This window comes from Seriola lalandi, unplaced genomic scaffold, assembly GCF_002814215.2.
Source record: "Seriola lalandi dorsalis isolate HSWRI2012SDOR001 ecotype SW California unplaced genomic scaffold, Sedor1 jcf7180002054410, whole genome shotgun sequence".
Classification (NCBI taxonomy): domain Eukaryota; kingdom Metazoa; phylum Chordata; class Actinopteri; order Carangiformes; family Carangidae; genus Seriola; species Seriola lalandi.
Window position 1 is genome coordinate 389,228 of NW_019524963.1, and position 26,068 is coordinate 415,295.

Genomic DNA, 26,068 nt, shown 5'->3' on the forward strand with positions numbered 1-26,068 from the left:
TGTTTCTCAAAAAAAATTAGATGGCAGAAAGTCTATCTTGGTGGATGTTTATGATCCAAGAGGCTTTTTATACTGAGTATACTCAGTATTAAATGTGAGGACTTCCAAATTTTTCATTTTTTCGACTGTTCATTTTAGCGCCACCACCAGGCCAATTGTAGTCGTATTTCATGGGACGCATCAGCACATCGTTTGCAGTTATGGCACCAAGTTTCATCTCTAGCTCGTTCCAGCTCACAGCAAATTGAGTATAAGGCCTAAGATGGAATTTTCAATCAATTTCAATCAAGAACAAATACTTTTGACATTGGTGAAGAGAAGAAATTTAGCCAAGGGAAACAGGGGACAATACATAAACTATTTTGTTTTTAATCATTTAATGACTATTTGAATGACTATCCACCAGTAGGAGATTGGTGCTTATACAATGTTTACACAGCCCACATAGCAAAAGCAGCATGTTAGCAGCAGCAGCAGCAGCAGCACCAGTCCCGACCTCCCTGGGGCCTCCTACCTGACCTGTGAGACATGCAAACCATTTCCAAATATAAAATACTATCAAACGTAATAAATAGTTGTATTTCTCGCTCACTTTTGTCCGGCACAAGGTCACAGAACAGCCCTGGAAGTGGCTGGTAAACAAGCAAGACACAGACAGACCAAGTTAGGTTAGCGAGGCAGAACAGACTAGAGAGAGATGCACTACCCGCTAGCACATCAACGTAACAATAAAGTTATGTGCTGAAATCAAACTTGGAGAGAACACAACACAACCTGATTGTTGTTCCTGCCATTCACTCTTAGTAGGTTTTTTTTCTCCCTCTTTCTTTTCATGACCAGACAGATAGACCCGCTTCATCGTCTTAATGAAGTCGTAAACACTGACACCCGCTTTGACAGGAAGGGGAGGTGATTTGCGGGGCCCTATACGCAACTTGCATACTGAGCGTGTGGGGCCATTTCACGCTTTCTTGTAGGATATTTCAAGCGCTCTTGGGTGCCCTGTGGTGGCCACAAGGGCCCTTCGCAGACACTTAGCTCACTTTATGCGTCGGGCCAGCTCTGCTACACAGGATGCATTTGGTCACAGTGTTGAGTATAGATCACCAGTGTTTTGGCAGCTCTCAGAGCCCAGCAGAGTGAAATGGAGGCCATTAGGGAGCCTGTGTAGACAGCTGGATTGATTAAAGATGGGAGCACCACTCTGTCGGTTCTGATTTTCTCTTGTTACTGTGGCGTTGTGCTGAGTTTTCAGTTTGGGGCGACTACAATCGTTCAAACCTCTTTCAGCCTGGTGCCGTAATTGTAACCTCCAGTGTGTGACCTCCCACGTGGCAGTGATCCAATAGTAAATATTGATCAGTGTGAATGGTTTTCCTGGAAACTTCTGAGAGATGCCTTCAACTACCGTATATGCTCAATACATTGAAACATCAGTGAGAGAGAAACAGGGCGAGAGGGGCGGAGAGGGAAAGGGTGGCAACCAGGAATATCAGGACTTAAGGCTGCATGAGTTACAGCTCAGCACAGCTCAGCGAATGAGTTACTGTTATGCAAGAGCTCAGTCAGCCCAGCTGGAGATCAGCGAGAGAGAGAGAGAGAGAGAGAGAGAGAGAGAGAGAGAGAGAGAGAGAGAGAGAGAGAGAGAGAAAGAGAGAGCGAGAGAGCAAGCAGTGGACCGAGTGAGCAGTGAGAGCACGAGTGAGCAAGCTGAGGGACTGAGAAGAGGAGGCTAGGGAGAAAACAACAGCAAGTGAGCAGAGGGGAAGCAGATTACAGCTGGATCTACCACACACACACACACACTCACACACACACATACATACATGAGCAAACACATGCATACTCCCTCACTTCATCTCTTTCTCTCTCATACCTCCGTGCAGCACGACAACATCATGAGCAGCAACACCGAGGGGGTTTTCCTCTCTCCACTGAGGGAGTGAGGAAAAAAGAAGCAGAGAAGAGGAAGACAGGTGAGAAGAAACAGAAGAAGGAGGAAGAAAGCGAACAGGAGAGAAAAAGCAGAGGAGGTGCAGAAAAGAGAAGGGACAAGAAGAAGGGAAGCAGCAAACTTTCTCCTACAGGATCTTTCCTCTTCATTTTGAGCCAAAACACCTGAAGCATGAGGCTGTGAATCCCTGTCTTCCACTCACAGTAAACCTCTTCTTCATTATCTGAGCTCATGTCTCCCAAAGTGGGTCCCACCAGTCAAAGCACCAGCACCCACCTCTGGACGCTGCTGTGCTCCCTGCTCTGTGCACTGGTCCTGGCTAAAGGCTCCACACTGAGCAATGAGGACCAGCAGAGCAACGCTACCACGCCGCTGCCGGAGGACTGGACCAGTACGACAGTCCAGCTGCAGCCAGACCTGCAGACTGAAACCGGGACTGTGACGGAAGCTCAGACTGAAGCAACGACAGGGGCTCCAACAGAGACGCAGACTCAGAGCATCACCACCAACTACACAGGTTAGTGCGTCTGCCAAGCACCCACTGATTTCTTCCTTTCTTACTGCATGCACAAACTTGTAAAGCTGAATCCACATTGTCAGAAATCTTTTGTACAATAAGGTACAAAGTTTAGAGAGTCTGCAGAGTTCGAACCAGGGTTGCAACTAACAACTACTTTCATTATCAAAGAAGCTGCAGGTGATTTCCTTCACGAAATGTCTTCAAACAGCAAACTGAAAGGTCCAAAACTGAAAAATATTTAATTTACTATACAATACATTTACTTTACCACATGAAACTAAAAGAAACTGCAAATATCTGAGAGAAATAGTTGCCGATTAATCTTCTGTTGCTCAACTAATTGATTAATCGATTAATCGACTAATCGTCTCAGCTCTCGTTTGAACCAGGCTTTTCCCATGACGCCATTCATTTCACAGTGAAGGAAGTGTTTGGTAGATGTTTTTTTACCCCACAAGATGTACCACTCTCTTGGACACGAGATAAAAAGCTCACACTGTCTCCCAGTGAGTCCATGAAAACAAGGACTGCTGGTGTTATACTCTGTCCTATGGCCTATTCGATCCTCTGACCTTATCAGGAATTGGCTGCTACTCAATAGCATTCAAATTTAGATATTTAGATCCAACGAGTGGATCCTTCATGGCCCAACCTATCCCAAGATTCATTGTGCACCAGTGATCCATCACTTTTCAAAGAGAGAATATGGCGGACTCCACAAATAAAACAGTGGCTGAGGATAAATGGGAAATCCTCTGTAGACCAGTCCGACTCATTTCAGTTTGGCCTTCACAGTCTAAGCGGTCTTCATGGGCCACGCCTTTGTTGACAGGGTCCTCCAAAAAATGCGGCCCCTGAATTGGAACACAGCTATAGATATATTGTTAATGTTACAGAACATGATTGGTCACAAAGTTTTGTGTAACAACAGCAGGGAGAAGTAAAAAAAAAAACAAAAAACAAAATGAGACTCCATGTGGGGATTTACAGAAAAAGCAAGAAGTCTTGAAAACTGTACCTGGTGTGTCGAAGTCTGTTTGCACACTGATTTGTGTTTCTCCTTACCTTAATAGGAGCTAAATGCAAGTTTTGCTATTGCTACATAGCCAACGTTAGCATTAGCGGCTGTTTACTTACAAGTCTTGCAGAGAACTTCAGCCATCATTGCATTTACAATACAAGAGGTTACAATACATCCTGTGAGCAGCACTACTTATTCAGGACAGACTGGAGGCCACAATGACTCGGTATCAGAAAGTGATGAGATGGGCTGACAAGGTTGGGGCTAGTTTATTAGCATGCTCCTACAGAGAGAGGAACAAAAGCAAAACGAAAGGGTTGCTTTCCACAGCTGGAGAAAACTTCTTGAAGTTTGATGCTGAACTTGCAACGTTTCTTCTAGACTGGTAAGTAATCCGCTGTTAATGCTAACTTTGGCTATGTAGCATTAGCAAAACTTACAAATAGCTCCTTTAACCTGAACCTGACTGTATCCCTAACCCCAAGTAGGTAGTAGTGTAACCCTAACAATGGAAAGCAGTGCTGCAGGAAACACTGTTCAATGGAGTTTATCACAAGGCTGGGATTTCCAAAGTATTGTCCACGCTTAAAATTTGCTTCTGAGGAGTTTTAGTTGAACCGAAATGACGCTGTAGCCAAAACTTCTTTGAAAGTCACTGAAGTGCCTTGAATTCCAGTGTTTTTATGGACTCATTCAAGGCTGGTTTGAAATTTTTTGCTTGAGCACCCATTCAGACTTACTCGCTCTAAAAACTTCCACTCTGTTTCTGAGCTCACACACCGTGAAAGACTGTTCACAAAACTAAAAGACACAGAGTTTTTGTACCAGCAAAACATCTGTTTCAGTCAAGCTGCTGTCATGTGTGTGTGTTTGTCTGTAAGTCGCTTGGTGAGTTTGCAGTTTGATACGTTTGTCCATGCTTGTCAATACAAATGCATGCACGTGTGCAAGATGTGTGTGTGTGTGTGCTCTTGTACATCATCTGTCATTTTTGTGTGGACAAAGTTGGCTGGTTCTGAGGGTTTAAGTCTTAGTTTTAGTGTCCAGGTTAGAGCTAGGTTTAGGGTTAGCCCCAGGGTGAGACAGATTGTGGTTGTAATGGTTAAGGTTATATAGTAGGGTTCGTGACTTGGGGATGTATTATGTTAATATATCAAAGGTCTACACACAAACAGAACTATAATCTTGAATGTTTCTACATGTTTGACTTTTTTTGTGCTTGTATGGGAATACAGAAGAGTCAGTCCATACAAGCAAATGTGCACTTTAGTGTGTTTTAGTCTGTGCATGTGACCGTGTGCGTGTAGGTGTGTGTGTGTGTGCGTGTAGGTGTGTGTGTGTGTGTGTGTGTGTGTGTCTGTGTGGTGGCAGGTGATGCAGTTAAAGACACTTCGTTATGCCAAGACTGGAGCTGCTCAGCCTGCAGAGAAAGCTGCAGCGGCGATCGCATGATTTCACCTCCACTGGAGCATGAGCTGCCTTTCTATTCTCCTCCGCTCCCTCTGTCCATTTCCTCTCTCTCTCTCTTCTCTTTTCTCCTCTCTGTCTACATGTCACTCTCTCACTCTCTCGTTTATTTTCTCCAACCTCTGTCTCATCTGTCTCCTTATTTTGCTCACACTGTTTTTCTCTTATTTCTCTTCTCCCTCAGTGTCTGTCACTTCTTGTTTCTTCTTTTATTTCTCTCCGGTGTCTCTCTTTCCTTTTCTACCATTTATTCTTATGTCCCTCACCCGCCCCTTCTCAGCCACACAGCCCATATCCTCACGTGTATGCATAAATAGCCTATAGCAGATGACAAAATGCAAGCCTCACGTGTCTAATACACACATAATTCACACACACACACACACACACACACACACACACACACACACAGCTGAAATGGAAGCACTCGGCCCAAACGACATAAAATCTTCTTAAAGGTTTAGAGAATAAACAACATAGTTGCTTGTTTCAGAACGGCAGCTCCGTGTCTGACAGAGCAGGAGTAAGCACTTTATACTTTAATAACACACACACACACACACACAGACACACACACACACAAACACAGGTGATCAGCTGGCCTGCCACATCGCACCACATGCATGAATGATGCCAAAACCAGAGCTTTTATGTGAGAGAGCTTCCAAAATTCAAAATCCTGGAGGTGTGATTAACATCAGCACTCCCAAAGGCAAACTGTGTGTGTGTGTGTGTGTGTGTGTGTGTGTGTGTGTGTGTGTGTGTGTGTTTGACAGTATAAAGTGCTTATTCAAGTATTCTAGTGGCATGAACAGATGAAAGCTGCACTTTGTTTACCTTTTTCCCACCATATTTTAAGCCTGTTTGACTCTTTCCTTCAGGTCTGGATTACAGCAGCAGCACTGTGTTTATGTGTGGACATTTTAGTTTCAGCTTTTGAGTATAAAACCACTCTCAGCTGTCATTTACAAAGACAGAAATAAATAAGAAAGAAATCCGGTTAAATATAGAGATCTTTTATGCAGAGATTTTGGACAAAGGAGATGATGAAGAAACATTTCCATAATTGTCTTTCCAGTAAAAGTTTGTGTTGTGGATGTGTCACAACACACCAATTAAATATTTAAAAGTTCTTAAAACTGGACCAGTCGGGGAACCAAATTAGGCCAAAAACCAGACACAGAGGCAGATAAAGGGCAAGGTACAATTTATTTTAAAAATGGTGATAAGTACTCCGGACTGGAGCTCAGGGGGCGACAGCAAAACCTTCAGTCACCATGTCATCCCTGAAGAAAGTACAGCTTCATCACCACCACCCGTCATGGTCCAAATGTGTTAATCTCAACTGATCTTAATGAACTAAATATAATTTAACACTAAACTATATGTGAAAATTGTTACAAATACAGTTGAACTGTCTGTGTTAGCTTGGTTTGGTTGCATGTGTACTGTTAAGTTAGACATTTATTCATTACCTTTTGACTGTTTATCCATTACTTTAAGCTAACTATATATATTAGCTAACTTTTACAACTCTAGCTATCTCCATTCAACCTTTAGCAGCTGTGTCACCATTAGTTTTAGCTAACTATTTCAATTCTGTTAACTATTTAAACTCTTCTATTATCTCTCTATTATCTCTATCGATTCTGTTTCAGCCTAATGATTCATTATTTTTTAGCTATCTCGACCTCCGTTAGCAACTATATCCACTGTTTAGTTTATTTCATCGATGTGAATGAGGCGTCCAGGTGTTTTAGCTGACTCAATGCTGACACATATATACATTTATAAATCAAATTTCTTGTAATTCTGACTTTCCACATTTATGCTCTTACAGAAGTATCCCCTGATGGGGAATCACTGTCATTTCCATGAGGATGGGTACATGTTAATGTACAATGCAAATAGAGCACTGAATGTTTAAAGACCCCCTCCAATGAAAATCAAGTTTTAACCTTGTTAACATCCATACGGTGTTTTTTATAAATATATCATGACTGAAATAATCAGTCAACACCATAACTGAGTATTTCTTGAACTGCAGTGAACCAATGTCTCATAAAAACAGATTCAGAGAGCCAGGGATTCATACGTCACAAACCAAAGGAACCAATCCTGTCAACTCGTGGGGGCAGGGGGCGGGGCTTAATCAACCTGAAACATGACTCCACAGACACTTGGAGTGCTGGATCAAACCACAGCTTCCAAACTTAACCAATACGAGCGGCGACTCATTCTGCAGGTCGTGTAGCCGTTCCTGGTAATAAATTGATCAGAGTTCTACTATTGATTAACAATTTTTTTAGGTTTTTTTTTTTTTTAGGTTTTTTTACGTACTGTAGCTTCCTATTCTTCTTCATTCATGTTTTAACAGCTTCTGAATCTTTAGTTTTATTTCCATATGAACTCAGTTTGTTTTTGCTCTTTGCTCCTCTTACAGCCTGATATCATGACCGAGTTTGACCTCAAATCAATTTAGTCCATTTTGTTCTTACAGCATCAACTGGTGCTCATACAGCATTCACAGCAATATCTAGTAAATCCATGACACAGATAAAAGCAGGACATCCAGTCCAGTCTTCATGCAAGTACACACTGAAACTGCACAAACAGCACTCAAGCAGTGTGTGCGTGCGAAATTCACTGTAGTGTCTTTTTGAAAAATCCTTCCATAAGAAAGTTTAAAACAAGAGTCTACAGCTCCGTGAGGCTGCACTTAGCATGTCAGTGTCATGTCATGTCAGAGTCACATGACATGACACTGCTGTGCCTGACAGTGACAGGGGGCAGGTATAATGTTCACGTTCACTACAACGCTTGTGCAGCTCAAAACTACAAAGTTATTCATCAATGATCATATAGTTTGAAACAAAAAAAGACAAAGACAAGACAAGAAAAACATGATGCAACGAGCCGACAAGTGAATTCTCTTGGGGTTCAAAGCAGTTTAGGAAATGTAGGGAGGTAGAAACTAGGAATGAGGAAGACAAGAGATGCAACAAAGTGACTCCTGCAGCGCTTATTTCAGTCTTATAAAAGCCGTGAGCCTCAACATTAACACGGTAACACAACCTATTAACCTCGACAAGAGTGTGTGAGAGTTAATATTAGTGTTAATCCCCAAAGGAGGCCTATATCAATTACTTAGTAGGCAGTCCGCCTCTTAATCTGACCAAGCAGGAGTTTACAGTCAATCCTTTCTATCTGTGGTATTGTTTTGTTTTTTTTCTTTTACTAAACATATACTGAAGTTTTCTGAGGGACTTTGTCTGCTTTGTTATATTTCTACCATAAGAAAGCACTGGGGAATAAAGCAAGTACAGTGGTCAGCAACCACAACCAAATTGTTGTCCTTCCCAGCGACTAAATATTCTAAAATAATTCTACTTCTTGAACAGAAACAAACACCAATGTTCAGTTTTAAATACAGCATCTACTTGATGATGACGCTAAGCTGCTTATTCTTCACTCCGAGTCTCTTTAGATAAGATCGTCAGCCAAAAGCCTAAAACGTAAATGTGAAGTCCTACAATGCCTGTAATCTGATTAACTGACAGGAAAAGCCAATTACCTTTGTCTATTCCTGGCTATTTCTAGTGCAAGAAATCCTGTTAATGACACGCTAACACACAGGAATACAGATGCACACACTCACTGGTAGCAGGTACAGTCCAGTGATGTTCTAAGCCAATTACAATGGTCAGTTTTTTTCACAAATGCATTGGAAGCCATGTTAGAAATCTACGTTCACCTATCATTTAACATTAGTAGAGCAGACAGTTTGATACTGTTACTGATACACAACAGAAGCAAATCAGTATATTACAGCTTTTACCAATTCAGTTGCTTTCTAAGGTTTCGTTTGGCGAAGAAGCAAAACTGGGCAACATTTCATCAAACAAAGATGACCCCCAAGAAGGATTTCTGCAGGGACACCACATGCCAGGACACACACACACACACACACGCAGAGCCAGGGGTATTTCTGTCAGCGACACACACTATCGTCACTCCTGAGCCCTGCGGACTTGGCGAGCTTTGGGCAGAGAGTTACTTCTGTCTCCTGCCTGTCAATCCAATATGGCTGCTGGCAGTGACTCAACTTCATTATTACCTTCCCACGGCTTAAAACTAGCACCACTAAGTGAACAAAGACACTGAGGGAGAGTCTGAAATGAGCCTTCCTTCTCTCTGCCCAGAAGATTGAAGCTGGATGGCAACGAGTAAAGAGCAGGAGGCATGACAGTAAAGAGGCAGCGAAGACAAACACACGTCTAATAAAAGACATATAAACTGATTTTTAGCAAAACCACTAAGTAAGCATTATCAGTTACAGTTAAAGTTCAATAATTTAAGGAATATTCTTTATTCTTTATTTTATCATCCAATATTTTTTTAGATGAGAAGACTGATACTCTCTTCTATAGTAGCTGTAGCTGGATCTAAAAAGTACAACATTCCCTGAATAGCACCTCCCTATACAAAAGGTGGTGGTGGGGGGGGGTTTGTTTGTTTGAGAGGCAATCAACAGAAACTCAGTTTACACTGTGTAGCCTACAACAAACAAAAAGTCTGTGATTTAGTGACTTTGGCTTTGTTGCACAGAGTCAGGCTAGCCGTTTCCCACCGTTTTCCAGTCTTTATGCTAAGCTAAGCTAACCAGCTTATAGTTTATAGTTCCAGTGCAACTATGAGAGTGGTATTGATCTCTCAGCTAATAAGCAATTAACCCTATTTCCCAAAATGTTTAACGTCAAGAAGAGGTTCTTGACATTAAAACTCAACAAAACAGAAATAAAAAAGCCCCATCAGATGCTCTTGCACTGTCATTTCTTTTCTTTTATGTTAACAGTATTTATCCATTTCTAACAACCTGCTGTGTGAATTTCTGATTCCATTTCCTACATTTTCAGACTAACAGAAAGAGTTTCAGTTGACTTATTCCAGTTAAAACAAAGTGACAGTCACAGCAGCGGAGCACGCAAGGACAGAAAGTGGAAGTTAAGATGCTTTTTGTTTAAATGTGCTGGTTTTCTGTACCAATAATACAATAATGACATTTTATTGTTTTTATGGCATCTATTGAGCTCAGCTCCACATCTAGCTGAAGGTGTCATTGCCTTCTGGCATCATATAACCCTTCAAAAATGTGACTATATAAAAGTGCATGATGACTTAATATCTATTAATGTTCAGAAAAAAAACACAGTAAGCATTTGTGACATTGAGCCAAACATTCATGACTTTATGTGTCTGTACAGGAACATTCAGTGTGCAGGCAGAGCAAGAGCCCGGGGGGGGGATTAGGTAATCAGTTGTGATACCGCGCATCAGTGAGGTGCCACAGAAATAGATATGCTGATGGAGAGGAGAGAGGCATGTTTGTTTGTTTGAGGTCAGATCACATTAAGAGCAGCTGGAGGAAAGGGACCAAGACACAAAGAAGAAGAAGAAGAAGAATCAGACAGTTACACGAGGATAAACGAGATGAAGCAAGTCAGCCGTCAGCCAAGAGTGCCATCTTTCATTAACTTCAACTCAGACTTTTACTGCCTGGTAACATCTGACTCAGATGAAGTGTATTTTTAACCATTGTTTATCCAGGGAAAACTGACCCAGCACAAAGGAGGGAGAAACTTTCCTTCAGTCTTTTTTCATACCGTCAGAACGGATGCGAAGACACAGGGAGAAGGACCCAAATGCAGATGCTACAGTAGGACAAGTACAGTTCACTGATTTATTTAACATAGCAAACAAAGGCTTACAAGCAGATGAGGTCCCCAGGGTCTAACGGCATTCAAGGCAGTCCAAATTAGGCAAATAAATCCAAATCCAAAACTCAGGAAACAGGCAAAAGGGTCAATGTACAGGTAAGGACAGGTAACAAGACAAAAACATGTCATTGAGCACAAGAGAAGAGGTGCAACACAAGGCTATAAATACACAGGGAACTAATTAACTAATGAGACACAGGTGGAACAGAAAAACGGTGGGAAAAAAAACAAAACACAAAGACAGGAAGTAAAACCGTAACAAACACATATGGAAAGTAATTTCAATATAAAACAGGAAACACAAAACAGAGTCCAGGCAGAAAGGTTACTTTTTTTTTTTTGCCAAAGGAGAAGCAGATGATCCACTTCTAGCTCTGGAAAAGATAAAAAGTTCATGTTAATACAGGATGTGTTTCACTCATAAGTAAAATGGGTGCACACAGAAAACACATAAGCTGCTACAATGGGCTTACTCAGCACATTTGATCTGATGATGCTAGCATTAAAGCTGCACCAATCAATATTTTTATATGAACGATGGATCAAATTACTACATATTCTATGAAAGATGTTGCTCCAAATTACAAATCAACAGAAAATTACCATGTCACTGTGTACTTCCCCTCAACTTTATGGAGCATTTTAACCTCTTAACCTCTTTTAAGCTCATTGTTTTGGCCCACAGCGTCACTGTTTTGGTTCACCCTCAGGACTCTCATGACCCCTGTGTCCAGCCACAGCACACAGCAGTTCTTAGCAAAAAGCAATGATAAACCCATGAGTTGTTGCCCCAAGGAGTTCCAAGAATCTCTGTGTCTTGTTCACGAGCGATGCTGAGGTGAGCAGGAGATTGACAGACGGATTGGCAGTGGACGCTGCACCGATCACTGATCCGTTGTACCAGACCGTTGTGGCGAAGAGGCTGAGCCACAGGGCAAAGCTCTCGATTTACCAGTCAGTCTTCATTCCAGCCCTCACCCATGTTCATGAGCTCTGGGTAGTGCCATAAGAGAATGAGATCTTGGATACAAGCAGCTACAATGGGTTTCCTCCGTAGGGTGTCTGGGCTCAGCTCAGCAGAGATAGGGTGAGGAGCTCGGACATCCACAGGGATCTTGGAGTAAAGTAGTTGCTCCTTCAAATTGAAAGGAGCCAAATGAGATGGTTCAGGCATCTGATTAGGATTCCTCCTGGGCACCTCCCTTTGGGGATTCTCTGGGCATGTCCTACTGTGAGGACACCCAGAACTGACTAGAGGGATTACACATCCTATCTGGCATGGGAGCGCCCGGGGATCTCCCAGGAAGAGCTGGAAAATGTTGCTGGAGAGAGGGATGTCTGGAATACCTTGCTTAGTCTTCTGCCACAGCGACCTGACACCGGATAAGTGGAAGAAAATGGATGGATGAATGGATGGAGTGGGCAAGGATTTTGAAAGACAGCAGGGAGAGTGATGAAAAGATGCTACTGAGTTGCATTATGGGAAGTGTTGGATCCAGTGTTTTTGGAGCTTAGTCAATACTGGTAACTAAAGACAGGCTGTCTCTGTTGTACTGATTTCATTCTTTGTCTAATATTTTGAGTCCTCCCAACTTTTTTGAAGCGTAATACTAAATTAAGTAGTTTCCCTGTAACTCACTTGCTGGCACTATTTGGTTAAAGTGGGGTTTTTTCATAGTGATCAGTTCAAAGAGGCAGATATTAAAATTAGAAGTTGAAAGTGAGTAAGATTCCCTCTTACTATGCCAATGAAAATGGGTGTGAGGGACTTGTCTGCCTTATATCACAAAACATCTAGCCTACAATATGTTTAACTCCACACGTTCTTCATACATGTGTGCAGGGCATGGGCAACACATTGAGTGTTCACTCATTCTGTGCATGTGTGTGTTTGAATCTTTAATGCAGAGAGCCTAATCTTTATTTAATCACAAACTATTCCAATTGCTTCCCTGACAGAGATGAGTGGGGAGGGTTTTAGATAATAATGCAGCAGAGGGGATGTTTGGTTGACAGTGTCGGGTTGCCAGGTTGGATTGTCCAGAGGTGTCTTAGCACCCTGTTGGCAGCTGAACTCGCTGATTGGCAACCCACAGTTTCCACGATGACAGAGAAGCTTTCTGAATGGGTCTGAATCAACAGGACTGAGCAAACAGAGCGCAGAGTCAACACACACACAATGAACACACACACACACACACACACACACACACACACACACACACACACAAAGCTCTCTCTGATTGAAACACACACTACCTGTGACATATTTAAAAATCACAGTCACATATACGCGCAAGCTCTCTGCTTGGGAGCCAATGTCAATCTCATGCTATTATCATATGAATATACACACACACCACTTTTCTCACAGTTAAACTGAACTCAACACACCAAAACTAACACAAACTTTTAATCTTTTCAGCATTCATCCAGTTCTTTATTGGTGCTGGGCTCCACTGGGGGTGTTCCCGTTTGTTCGCTCCACACTGGTGTTGTTGTCCTTTTTCTCTGTTTACTACAGCATGTCAACTCGCAGCGAGGTGGATGTTAGTTCAGTGTCTCTTGGGTTTGTAGGAATGGAGACGAGTTGCAAGCCGTGGCGTGGCAACAGCCAGTAAAAAAAAAAAAATGCCTTAGCTAGAGTCTTAAAACACACACTGTCACGTAATATGTTCAATATTTTATCTGCTTTTATAGAGGTAAAGGTTTTTTCTTTGGCAGAAGAGGGAGAGAGAGAGAGAGAGAGAGTGTGTGTGTGTGTGTGTGTGTGTGTGTGTGTGAGGAAGTTTAGGAGGTGGACTCCACTTTTAAGTCCCATGACTTGGTGTAAGTTTCCAGATCCTGCACAGTACATGTGTTAGCTGATGGTGCTAATGGTGTTAACAGTGGTTTGTTAGCAGGCTAACAGCAGGTTAACAAACCGACACCCTGTAATATAAAGGGATTAAACATCTCAGATAATTAATTAAAACCACCTGATTTAATTGCACAATATTGTATCTAATTCATTCAAATGCAAGGTTGATTCCTGTAGTATTATTTCCCTGAGAGATTTGCCTTTCATAAACACAATAATGGGATTAGATTATTCTTCATACAGCGAGTTTTGTCACAAAGAAGACAAAAAGCCAGACTGAAAAGCTAATGAATCATTTAAACAGTTAATGTCAATCCCTGTAACTACTTTATCTACTACTACTTTTACTCTCAATCAGTTTTGTCAAGTAATTGTATCAATCTATCTTTTTTATTTTCCTGATTTCACTCAAATGAATAAAAGAAGATTCAGGCGTGTGTTTCCAGTGACTGGTGAACAGTGCTAAGATTAGATGAAAGGAGTGGAGCCTGGGTGGAGTGGAGGTTGTAACTTGTGGGAAAAAAATACTGATATTGTGTTTTCAGTTATCAGCCATCTCCAAATGCTTCAGTGTTTTTTTTCAGCTTGTGGCTAAGGTGGTGATCAGAGAGAGATAGCATCAGTATAAGGTCTCACAGGGGAAACTAAATGGCTTTTAGTTTCCCCTTGGAAAAACAGTCTGCTTGCCCTTGTTTCCCTGCACTGTACCCATCACGCACGTGTCTGCTGTGTGTGTCTGGATGTGTACATGTGTGTGTATGTGTGTGTGTGTGAGGGAGGGGATGCTTTACATGGGATCACGGGATCCTCTCCCTCTCTGTCTTTACCGCTGCTGAAATCCACCCATCTGTCGCTACTAATCAGCAGAGAGCAGCTTGCATGTTCACAGGGTTTTATACCAGGATGACATGTCTCTCTCTCGCTCTCTCACTCTCACACACACACACACACACACACAAAGATTACACTAATAGTGACACAGCAAAACAAACCACAGCATCACATGACCTTCTAGCCATTACTCATTAAAACACCATGCTGTAATTTTGTTTATCTGCGCATCTCTTTTCAAAGCGATTTCAAAGTCATTTTAAAATATTAAAGCATCTCTTATCATTTTTTTATATTAAAAATGGAATTATGTGAAAGGAGTTTCTCATAGTTTCAAACCCACAAAAAATGATCAGGTAAATTATTATCAGGTCATTGTTTTGATTTTACGGCCCACACCTTCACTGTTTTGTACTCATTGTACAGTATCTGCTCAGTAACAAGTAGCTCACAGACAAACTTAGCAGCCAGCTGGTGAACATAGTGGAGCATTTAGCAGCCAAAGAGGAGCTGATGGAGACTAAACCAGGGCTCAAAGGAAAGAGAATCACATTGGTTTGGTGACCAGAAACACGACTCAAACTAAATGCTAATTTCGATACCATATGTAATTGCTGGGTGTGTAATAGCTACTGTTTGCTAACCAAGTGGCAACATCCGGGTTTGAAAAATTAAGCCAACAAGTGCCAAAGATTGCAGTTATTCAAACTGCCACTAAAGTCTGGCTCCAAAAGCGAGTCAATCCCCACAGACTCCCATGTTAAAACGTCCAACTTTACAGCAGTATTAAACAAATTTACAGCCTGATACAAAATCAGTTTTGATCTCTGTAGTTAATTTCCACCTTCATGGCAACTGTACAGGGGTGAATTATTATATAACTCACCTGTTTTCATATTATGAAGTCTTACATTTGCAAAATTGAGGGCGTGGTCATCTAGAGTGAGGCTAGGTTGCACTGGTCTAAGCTCCACACACGCCCCACCTTCTTGCCCATTTTTGGATTAGCCAGAAGTTTGGGGCAGAGTCAGACACTGCCAAGATGGCGATAGTGGTGTAGCGTAGTGGTTTAAGCAGGCGCCCCATGTGTAGAGGCTACAGTCCTCGCTGCAGTCGGCCCCGGTTTGAATCCCGCATCGGACGGCCCTTCGCTGCATGTCATTCCCCCTCTCTCTGCCTCCCTGTTTCCTGTCACTCTCCACTGTGCTGTCCATTAAAGGCATAAAAGCCCAAAAAAATATACTTTAAAAGATGGCGATGGTGGAGCAGCTCACTCTGAGCTTCAAAACCCGTTCTTCAGAAACCTGTGGGTGATGTCACGGAGGCTACGTCCATCTTTATTTACAGTCTATGCTGCTCACACATCCGCCACATCAATTTTACAATGTGGAAATGTTGTATTGTTGCCAAACTGTAGCGTAGTGTGCCTGACTGGTCTCATTTGTTTTACCGAATGTTTGCTTCTGTTAGTGATTCAAGTGAAGATGCATCTTACAACATATAGTATCATATAGTACATTGCACTTACTAATAGAGCATGACTCAGTAAAGTGAGTTTTAAAAGCCAGAAATCTCAATAGCTGAGTCATCAGCACTGATCAATGACCCTGTCATACCCCATAGATATGGTAATTTAGTGATAAGGCGCAGAATTAACCCTCACCTATATCCCACTAAAGTTCTCTCAGAAAAATATGGGATGCTTTGCGCACCTAGCGATGCTGTAGGTTTACATGCGATTTCCTGAGAGCCTCAAAAATCCCTGCAGCACAATCTAACAATAGCTGCTGTATCACGAGACCTCTCGGAGGTATTTGCGTATTGTAGCATGAGGAATAAAAATAGTTTCTTTCTGTCCCTTCTCTCTCTCTGTGTCTATCCAGTGTAACTTCTAATCTCAGAACAGAGACTCTGGCCCACGCTGAGTCTGTTTGACAAGAAAGCGGAAGAGAAGAAACAAAAAACAAAGAGAGGAGAGGGTGGGATAGAAAAGAAGAAAGATGCAAGTGGAGACAAGGGGGAGGGAGACTAGACACTTTAAATCTTCGACATTGTTAAACAGTTATAGCTGTTGGTAATGATGACAATGAGACCTCACTTCCAGATATTCTGAAGCTGTAAACGTCTCTCAGAATCAAGCAGAGGATTATTTCTCAAGGTGTCACAATCCACCAATTATTAACTATGATACACAGAAAAATCTTTAGTAGAAAATCCAAAAAGATCAAGGTCTATACCCAGCTGCATGAAACTGACACAACAAAGGAAGAAGGTAGGCAGCTCTGTAACCATGGAAAGTCATGTCTGCTGTTTCTACTGTGATGAACTTGCCTGTAGAGTTACAGATTCACTCAAAAAACCTGCAGCAGATTACAAGACAGCTCACTAATTTTTTTGTGGTTTCTTAGAAGTTTCCCCTGAAAATGAAGAAACTACACACTAATAAAACTTTTATTCTAAATAGGAACAGGTTGACACGTGGTGAAATATGCTTATATACTCTCATGCAGAGAGATAGACGAGAATGTTGACGCCACTTCTCCAAGAAAAGATGGCCACACCCGAGGCTCCAATGATGTTTTTACACATGAATCAAAACCACAATTTCTCTGTTGACCTATGAAGTCACCTGCCGTTTTTGTCTCCTCTCTCCTCAGGTGTGTCCTGTGTGTCCGTCCTCCCACCACGCCGGGGTTCCTTCTACGTTGAAAGTGGCACAGGCGTGTCGGTCGGCAGCGTGCTGACCTTCTGGTGCAGAGAGGGATACCAGCTGGTCGGCAGCGACAAAATCTACTGCACTGTCAGGAATGGCAAACCACAGTGGAGCAACTACCTACCTGTCTGTGAAGGTAAGCAGGTTTACTGCGACTGAGCCATCTTCTTAAAATATGTGAGCCTTTTTTAAAGAGGACCTGTCTTGCTTTTCCGAGTTTTCACTCTCCTAAAGTGTGTAATAGCTTTTTGTGCATGTAAGTGGTCTACAAAGTCGCAAAGGGAGTTCCTCTGTCAGCGCACTTTTCTCATTTGCATGAAACGCCTTGTTGCGGGTCCAGGCCTTACATTCTGGACCTATTGACGTCATTACGTCCCTCAGTGCCGCCAACCTGCAGGCTGGACACTCCCTGCAAGCTTGGCACGTAGCAAAGCACGCAACTACTTAAAAGGAAAGCCAGGATTTTTTTTGTTTGTTGCCGATTGTTTGTTTGTTTGTTTGTTTGTTTGTTTGTTTGTTTGTTTGTTTGTTTTGTAGCCATGCTGAAAAGACACTGTGTTTTCAATTGCCTGGAGAAATCTACTTTGTACCACAAATAGCTCAGTGGCTGAATTAATTTTTACCACAGTTCCTTTCACTTTTGCAAACATTTTAGCAGTAGTGGAGAGAGAACTGAAAATTCACACTCAAGTACAAGTACATGTACTCAGATACAAGTACAAAGTACGTCAGTTAATATGTTCTTGAGTAAATGTTACAGCCTTACATTTTTAAAAGGGGGGAAGAGGAAGGGTAAAAAATACATTGTTAACAATAACATATGATAAAACTATTAAATGAAAGAAATCTTCAGGCTACAGGTGCATGTGAATACGTATTTCACTGCCCGATTCCCAGGTGAGAACAGCACCGAAAGCAAGCAATAAATTCCAGTCAGGCTCTTTGGAGCCTGTGCATACAGCTGATGATTATACATATACACTCAGTTGGCAGTTTATTAGGAACGCCTAGCTAAAACTAATACAACAGTCCTGCAGTTTTAATATTAATTATTGTAGCGAGTTGTTGATTCAACTATATAATCATGTTGGAGGATGTGGTGTATGTTGCCGTGGAGCTGTGTTACATTACAACATAAGCTCTACAGGAGCTGCACCGAACACAGAAAACAAATGATACGTTGCCAGGTAATGCAGTAGTTGTTGAAGCTGTACATTGTTGCACCCACCTGTCTGAATCTCCTGCACCTCAAAGTCCTCCACAATCTGCTCTAAATCCAGCTTCTCTGCTAGTACTCGGTGCAACATATACCCGGTCCGCTCAGCCTCTCTGGTCTCACTGCATGAATGAGCTCTGCAGTCACAACAGGACTCATCAGAAACAGCAGGAAGGTTTTGCATAACCTCACTGACAGTAGAAGTGAAGACAGAAATCACAACTGAAGGATCCACTGTCAGTATTTTAGCATGCACCTGTTGGTCACGCAGCACGGCAGGCGTGTTTGATTTAGGACACTTGCCATGGTTGCTGGGCGGTGCATCCAGTCAGCTGATTTGATGTTTGTTGCATTATCATACAGTTTATCACAAATATAGCGGCACCTCTCTCCACATTTCAGCCATTTCCCTCCTTCCCCCTCGTTTTCCTGCCTTCCGAGTATTGGGTCTATCATCTTCTGGTTCAAGACCGGACTCTGGCTCAAACTGAAATGCAGAACCGACGGCATTGTAGCAGCCACAACCGTTTGTTTGCAGCTGCGCAGAAAGTCAGATAGAGGAACGCGTTGACCAACGAACTGACCAATCACACCACACTGCGCTCAGAGGTGGAAGTGGGGCCTTAAAAAGCCCTGATCTCTCAGACAGAAGATGAATAGAGATCAGTATAAGATGTACAGTAGAAAAATATGTCTTTTTGGAGCATTGAGGCATGTAAATCTATTTCAGTAGACACAAAGAATAAAATTAAGAACCTTAAAAATGGCCAGGCCATAAGTCCTATTCAAAGTTTCTATTTTTTTTCCTGCATTCAATACAAACAATTATGTCATGTCATCATGTCATCTGCACAAGGCAAGACAAATAAATGGAGCCAGAAAGGAAATGGATGTTGTGGTTTCCTCTCCTTCATATTTACTGTTTATGCATGAATTCAATAACTCCAACATATGCAGACAAGCTTATCTGAGGCTGTAATGCAGTGTCATCTCTTTCCTACCAACAGCGATCCCCAGGCCGGAGGACCGTGGTCTGAGAGTGGCTGTGTTGGCTTCAGTGGTGAGTGGCATCGTCATCCTCGCTATGTCCCTGTCCTTCCTCATCTGCTGTCTGCAGGAACGATCCAGCCGGGACCGAGCCAAGAAGGAGGGACGGAGCAGGTAGGAGGAGAGGGGGTGCCAGAAGTAACACTCAATATAACCCCTGTAGTTGAATAGTTGAATAGTCTCCTTTACATCCAGACTTTGTTTGTTCTTTGTCCCTGGTGTACAGGGGCCAGTAAGCTGATAAAGTTCTCTCCTCCACAGGCGCAGAGAGAAGCACTCATCCCGTCGCAGTGAGTGTTGGCTAGAGAGAGAGGAGGGCGATTGGGAAGCCTTCCCTCCTCCCAAGATCTTCCACCTCTCGCAGAGGATGAACCCCCGTCTGGCTCCCGACAGCCCCCTCTACCTTACTGGAGGCCTCAATGGATATGAGAACAGAGGATACCAGAGGTAAAATATCAGCACTCACATCTACATAGAACCAATTTAGAGCCAAGTCTGTCTCAATTAGTTCTATATTTTCTGCTGAAAACAATAATAATGATGCCTGACATCCCAGTGTTTTACATTTCTGGTTTCTGAGATCCAAATACATCGGATGATATCACAGTATGTGAACATAAAGAATCAACCAATGAGATAAGTACAAGAAATAGAAAAGAGAAGAAAAGATAACCACTCTCATACCATGGTGCACGTATCAACAATTACAACAACAATCAATACGTAAACAAACTGACTAACAAAGCTGAAAACAAGTGCTTAGCACCACCTAAATAAAAGAATTTGGTGGAGGAAATGGGAAAAATTTATGCTGGTGATTCCAGGAGGCTGAAGTGCTTTGAAATCACTGAACTAATACTTCTACTTTAGTGCCGGTGCTTAGATAAATGAAATCCAGACAAAGGTTTTATATGGCCAACCCAAATCCTGACCCAGTTTATCAAGTTTTTACTAATGTCAGTAATTTAAAGGTCCCATATAGTATAAAGGTAGATGTGTTGTTTGATTATAAATCAGGTCTAGGTTCTATATTAATACTGTGAAAGTATCAAAGCCTCAGTCCACAGAGAAATGCACAGAGCCTGTATTCAGAAACTGAGCCTTAAAACCAGTCGTCAGGACTTCTGTAACTTTGTGATGTCACAACAAGGCAGTCACTGCCCTCAGCCATGCCCCAAGCCCAGCCCTGGCTCAGAGCCTCCTATCTTCTGATTGGCTCACTGACCTGTTGTTGCTAGAGCTCCAGAGAGAGGAGATATAAAACAACATTAAGATGGTTTTAGTTCTTAAAACCAAAAATATATCTTCTTATGGATCAACACTTCAAATGAAACACAGAGGAAAATATGGAGCTATAATGTCAGTAGTTTCAGTTGATGCTTGAAATTCTTGCCCTCTCTGTTGTCTCTCTCATACAGGAGTCAGGAGAGTCTGCTGAAGGCCTCCCTGCCCGGACTCTACCGCTCCGAGTCCCAGCTGTACCCGCACGTCGTCCTGCAGAGGGTCCCAACTCCGACAGCACCCTCCGCCCCTTCCGCACCATCCGCTCCTCTCTACCTCCACCTCCCCTCCTCCTCCTCTGCTGCCTCCTCACCTTCCCACGCAGCCACCCACGGCCAGCCTCACATCATGGCGCAGTACCCCACCCCGACGTACCCGCCAAACCCCAACACGGCTGTGCCCGTCTACCCGCACCCAACACCAGCGCCTATCTACCCCAACCCTAACCCGATACCGCAGAGGCCATGGCAGTAGCTACTTTCCATATTTACAGAGCCCTGCGCCGTCCCCACGGGTAACGTTGAGGGAAGACACGGAGAGAAAAGTGTCGCAGGCACGTTCTGGAGACACAGAAGTCTTTTTCCCTTCTTTATCCCTGTTTTCTCCCACAAGCGGCTACAAATGCATTGTTCCAAAGCAGACATGAAGGAAAGGTGTAGAAATGGACATGCAGCCAGTGTAGAAGTTCCCCCTTTTACTGCATGCTTGCTGAACTTCTCCTGCACTTTGGACTTAACCACAAGGAACTGAACACTTAAGATTTTTTTTCTTTAATTCTTACTGAACTGTTGCTGCTGCTGTTCTCTGCAAGAGGAGTTCTTCACGGAAAGTCCTGCTTTCTTTTTGCCGTCAGAAATTACAAGAAAGCTTCTTGCAGCCTGTTGACAAAGGAGACGGAGAGTTGTACTTTAAATTGTACTAATTCAGTTCAACCTTTGACACTGTATGAAAAGAATGACCTGCAAAGAGGGACTTCAACAATGGCCGCCACTGTTTCGGCAGCTCTCAGACATGTTGATTTTTTAAAAATAGTTTATATTTATTATGTAATTGGATCCCTATCAGCCTTCCTGAGGTCCAGTTAACCTAATCTAGACCTAAATAAAACAACAGAGATATATACAGTATATTTTGCTTTAAAGCTAGAGACTTAACTTCTGTAATCTCACTCCTTTTTGAGCCAGAGCTTTGTGTGATGTAATAAAAAAAGGTTTCAGGTCACTTTTCAGCTCTGTTAATATATCCCAGATTGATGTGAGGGATTTATGGGCAGCAAGCACACTGTGATCAAAAGGCTGCTGTCGCTGCCACCGCCGAATGGAACCAATTCTGTGCTGTTTGTATGGATTTAATAATACAGTGATTGCTTTAAATTGATCCTGTCTTTCTCACCAAAATCATTACCTTATTTTCTGTCTGTCTAATTTTCTCCGTCTACTGCCACAACTCATTCTGTCACATCGTTATTTATGACAAAAACTAATTTCAAGGTCGACAGTTAGACAGGTGAGATATTGTGGCACAGACGCTCAGAGCCTCGAATGGGTTTAGGAACATGAAGAAGTCACATGACTCAAATACTGACCGGAAATGAACAATATCAAATACTATTAAAGTCTGGTTTGTGCCCAGCACAGGTTCAGACAATGTTTTTTTTTTTACAATTTAAAAAAGATCTTCTTGTGTGATATATCTAAGGTTTTTATATGTGATTAACAACAGACAAAGATTTATTTTGAAACGTCGACTGGTCAGGCGTTGTGAGCGGACTGCTTTGTGTGTGACGCACTGGAAATGGCACAGAAATGCACTGATATGTGAAGTTTGAGCAGGGAGATGGGAGTAACTGAGGAACCATGTCGACTCTGTAAACTCACCTGCAGTTCTTCAGACCTTTTTAAATGAATGCTTCACCCTAAACCTTTGTTGTCCCCTCTGAGCTACTGTATGTGCAAGCATTTAAATCATCATTTCTGTGCCCCTCTACTGTGGCTTTAGTCAGTTTACACTCTAGTTTTTGGGGCTTTTTATTTTTAATAGAAGAACTCCAGTAGAAACACTAATAATTCTGCACTTTACATTTTTTTGAAGGGGGGGGGGTTTAAAAAGCTTGGACTCTTTTACTGTAAACTATTTGTTGTATAATAATAAGACTGCCATAAAAGCTGAATAAAGAGATATATGTTTAGTCCAACAGTTAACAGTTCAGCTTGTGTTATCAGTGTGTGTTATCTCTGGAAGAAGAGAGAGAACAGCGGGAAACAGAGGGAGGAGGAAGAACAGAGGGATGGGAAAATATATAAGAAGCTGGACCTCGTTCATCACTGTGTCATGACAGTTGAAAATGAGGAGATGACCTCATTTTCCCACGGAGCGACGCTGACACGTGGAGAGGATGAAGCGGTTCGTCTGCCTGCACTAGACTTGACTGGCAGAACAGAGTTTGATACGTGCCGGCTTTAATTGAAGAGTTGAAATGTTATTTATATAAATTATGCTGGCTTTAGTTTCCTGGATAAAAAGAAGATTAAAATGAAGAAGATCTGATTATATTTTGTATTTATGATTGTACAGTAACAGTAACTACAAAAACACAGTTGCAGCAAAGAAGAGTGTGTGGAAAAAATAAATACAAATGCATGTCATTTGAAAAGATATAAAAGTGTTACGGTTTATGAGCGATGGATGTTATAAATGGATGGCATTTATGGAATATTATAATAATAAAAAGAAACAAACAAACAAACAAACTTTGCAAAGAAACTGAACAGACCAGAACAACTCTAGTATTTATAGCATACTGGAATGTGACCTATTGGTGTTGTTATTTCTTTTCTTACATTGTTTTGAGCACAGATTTCACATCATCAACCATTGCCTGGGACCAATATCCTTGCTGTTTTATATTTCTTATCACCTCCCCCCACGCACAGTGATCTGTACTGTGCAAACCAGAGATCAACATGGTTAATGACACAGGTACAACCAGCAGTCCTTCATGTGATCTCCACAGACCCTTTTAAACCCTGTTCGTTTCCAGACTGCTCCAAATAAGTGCCACACGCCGTGAGCGTATGCAGAGTCAGTATACACATTGGCAGCTTTGTTTCTGGCTAATTTGCAAGCTGCCATGCTGCAAGCTGATCCCCAGCACCCCGTCCATCCCTATAAGGGGCCGGCCACTGTCTGGCGAGAGTGTTCAGGCTGTTCAAATCCCCAACAAACTCCCGGTGGGGCCCCTCTGTGCGATAGTGCAGGTGGTCTCCTCGTAGTTGGGACGTGTTGCTGTGTTTCTGGCTGTTGGTCATAGACATTAATCACGGAGGCGTTTAAGCAAATGGTCGCGTCAGGTGCCGCCTCGCCTGAGTTGTTGTTTTCTTGTTTTTATCAGTCAGATCGCTGAGTTGTAGCTGAGCAACTTGTCTTTGAACCTCTCTCTCTTGCTCCTTCAATCTCTGCTCGTCCTTTTCTATATTTCTCTATAGCGTGTATCACATGATCACAGAACTCTTTGATGTCTTCCAGTCTGCTCTTTACTGGAGCTGGTGTGGCCTCAGTCACTGATGTTGGTGTGGTAAATAGAGGACTGCTTTCAGCTTCCTCCTCAGTCTCTTGTTAACACCTTTTCAGTTTGCGGCTGCTGGGTTCTCGGTGTCAGAGAGAGGCTCACCCTTTAATGCTTTAGGGTTGATTTTGAAAGAATATTCTTTTTGCAAGGCCATCCATAAGCTGGTTCGATACGGATTGAATTCAGTTCCATCTGCTAAGGTGTTTATCATCCAAGATGTTTTCCATTGTTGGAATCCGCCCTATAGGGCCTTAATGTCACCAAGGGCCAGCATTTTGCCCACTGTTTCTTCTTCAAATGCTCTTATCCATTTGCTGGACCCCTCATTCGATGTCAAGTAGTCTAGTGATCAGCCCATCAAGGTCCAGTGTATGCCACGGTAGGTAATGCTGTGTCCTTTTTATCATTATTGAGACTGTATCGCAGGTCTATACCTCAGGTCATACTTCCCTTTTTCTTTGCTTCTCTTCCCTTGCTCCCTTCCTTTCTGTTTACTGAAAATGTGAGACTTCCTACCAACACATCCCTCTGTTCTACTTCCTGTCGCTTCCCTCCACGGCCCATCTGTCCCTCAGTTCCTACCTTATCCCCTGTGCTCTGCATATCTGTTCTTTCTGTTCTTTACTACCCTCCGCCTGAGTTACATACTGTATTTTTTGGTTCTTTGACCACAGGCACCGTCTGCTATGCAAAGGAAAACCTGCAGTAAAATCAGGCAGCAGACAGCAGCATGCAATGGAAATCACCTGTACTATAAGGGTGTATATACAGTGTACGTCTTTGCATTTAAAGATGGAAATTCAACACTAAACACCTGCTTGTTTGTTTTGTGTCTGCTCTATAGACAGAGTTGGAGGGTTGCAAGAGCAAGAACGTTAGCATTGGCTGATTAAAGGCTGTGAGACTGGAGGAGAAGGAGGACATACAAAGAGGTAACAGGGAGTTTTGTATTTATCTTTGGTTTTTCACTATAATAACACATAACAGAATAAAGGATTAAAAAAATCATGATGGCTTGAAGGAAAAATTTCCTTTGAAATATCAAAGGAAATTTTTCTTTTTTCCTTTGTTGTAATGAATAAAAATTTGACTTTGATTAGAATCTAATTGACTTTCACTCTTTCTTGAAGCTGTTTGAGATTCTTCAACTTACTGCATGAAGTGTATCTAAAATGACCTTTAAATTTCCAATGGAGTTCAGCCTATGTGGAATTTTAAAGCCATATAACTGTTTTCATTTATACATCTATTTAGAACATATTTACACATATTTTCTCATTTACTTGCAGCGGTAGCCATCCAGAGAATCTTGGTTGTTTTCGTCCAGGTTTTGAGATATCACTGTCAATTTACGCCTCCACTGCAAAACAAAGGTGAAGAGGTGAATTTGTGTTGATCATAGCATTAAAAATGTTTAATGAACATCTCCTTTTTATGGCGCAGAGAAAGGGCCAAAATTAACTAATCAATAACTGAGAAATCAGAAGATCCTATGTCTATATTTGAGGCTGGCAGCTGATTTAGTCACTGATAGGCTGGCAGTGGTAAATCAGAGGCTGGCAGTATCTCTTCCTCAGGGTCACATGACTTCAACATCACCACCACTACACTTTCAGCTCCAACAAGTTTGATTTAGCTCTGACCTTTTCTACAAAAGCATTCCGCCACACAGCGAGGCTGTCAAAGCAAACTAGTGAGTAGATCGGTCCTCGTGTTCAGTGTGATGACTTGAATGTCTGCAGTCTCATTTAGCCACTTGTTAGCATCCAATGTAAAAACTTAGACATAAAAGCTTAGATTCTATGTCATATAA

The 26,068-nt window shown here is 42.2% G+C and overlaps 1 protein-coding gene across 2 annotated transcripts; it reads left to right on the forward strand.

Moving 5' to 3' along the window:
• The first annotated feature begins 1,614 nt into the window (after positions 1-1,614).
• LOC111657695 (uncharacterized) lies at positions 1,615-22,888 on the forward strand. Of its 2 annotated transcripts, XM_087175047.1 has the most exons (6): positions 1,615-1,753; positions 1,887-2,471; positions 17,088-17,279; positions 19,367-19,520; positions 19,668-19,853; positions 20,825-22,888. In XM_087175047.1, the coding sequence occupies exons 2-6, from the start codon at positions 2,186-2,188 to the stop codon at positions 21,159-21,161; spliced, it is 1,155 nt and encodes a 384-aa protein (XP_087031173.1). In that variant the 5' UTR covers positions 1,615-1,753; positions 1,887-2,185; the 3' UTR covers positions 21,162-22,888. The 2 variants fall into 2 exon arrangements, with proteins under 2 accessions (XP_087031173.1, XP_023265749.1); XM_023409981.2 differs by having other exon boundaries at positions 1,615-2,471.
• Positions 22,889-26,068: the final 3,180 nt, after the last annotated feature.

Bases quoted from the DNA above. Each gene is read 5' to 3' on its own strand.
- LOC111657695 (XM_023409981.2), top strand. From the start codon at position 2,186: ATGTCTCCCAAAGTGGGTCCCACCAGTCAAAGCACCAGCACCCACCTC. The intron at 17,280-19,366 runs GTAAGCAGGTTT...TCCTACCAACAG, and splicing joins CTACCTACCTGTCTGTGAAG to CGATCCCCAGGCCGGAGGAC. The intron at 19,521-19,667 runs GTAGGAGGAGAG...TCTCCTCCACAG, and splicing joins AAGAAGGAGGGACGGAGCAG to GCGCAGAGAGAAGCACTCAT.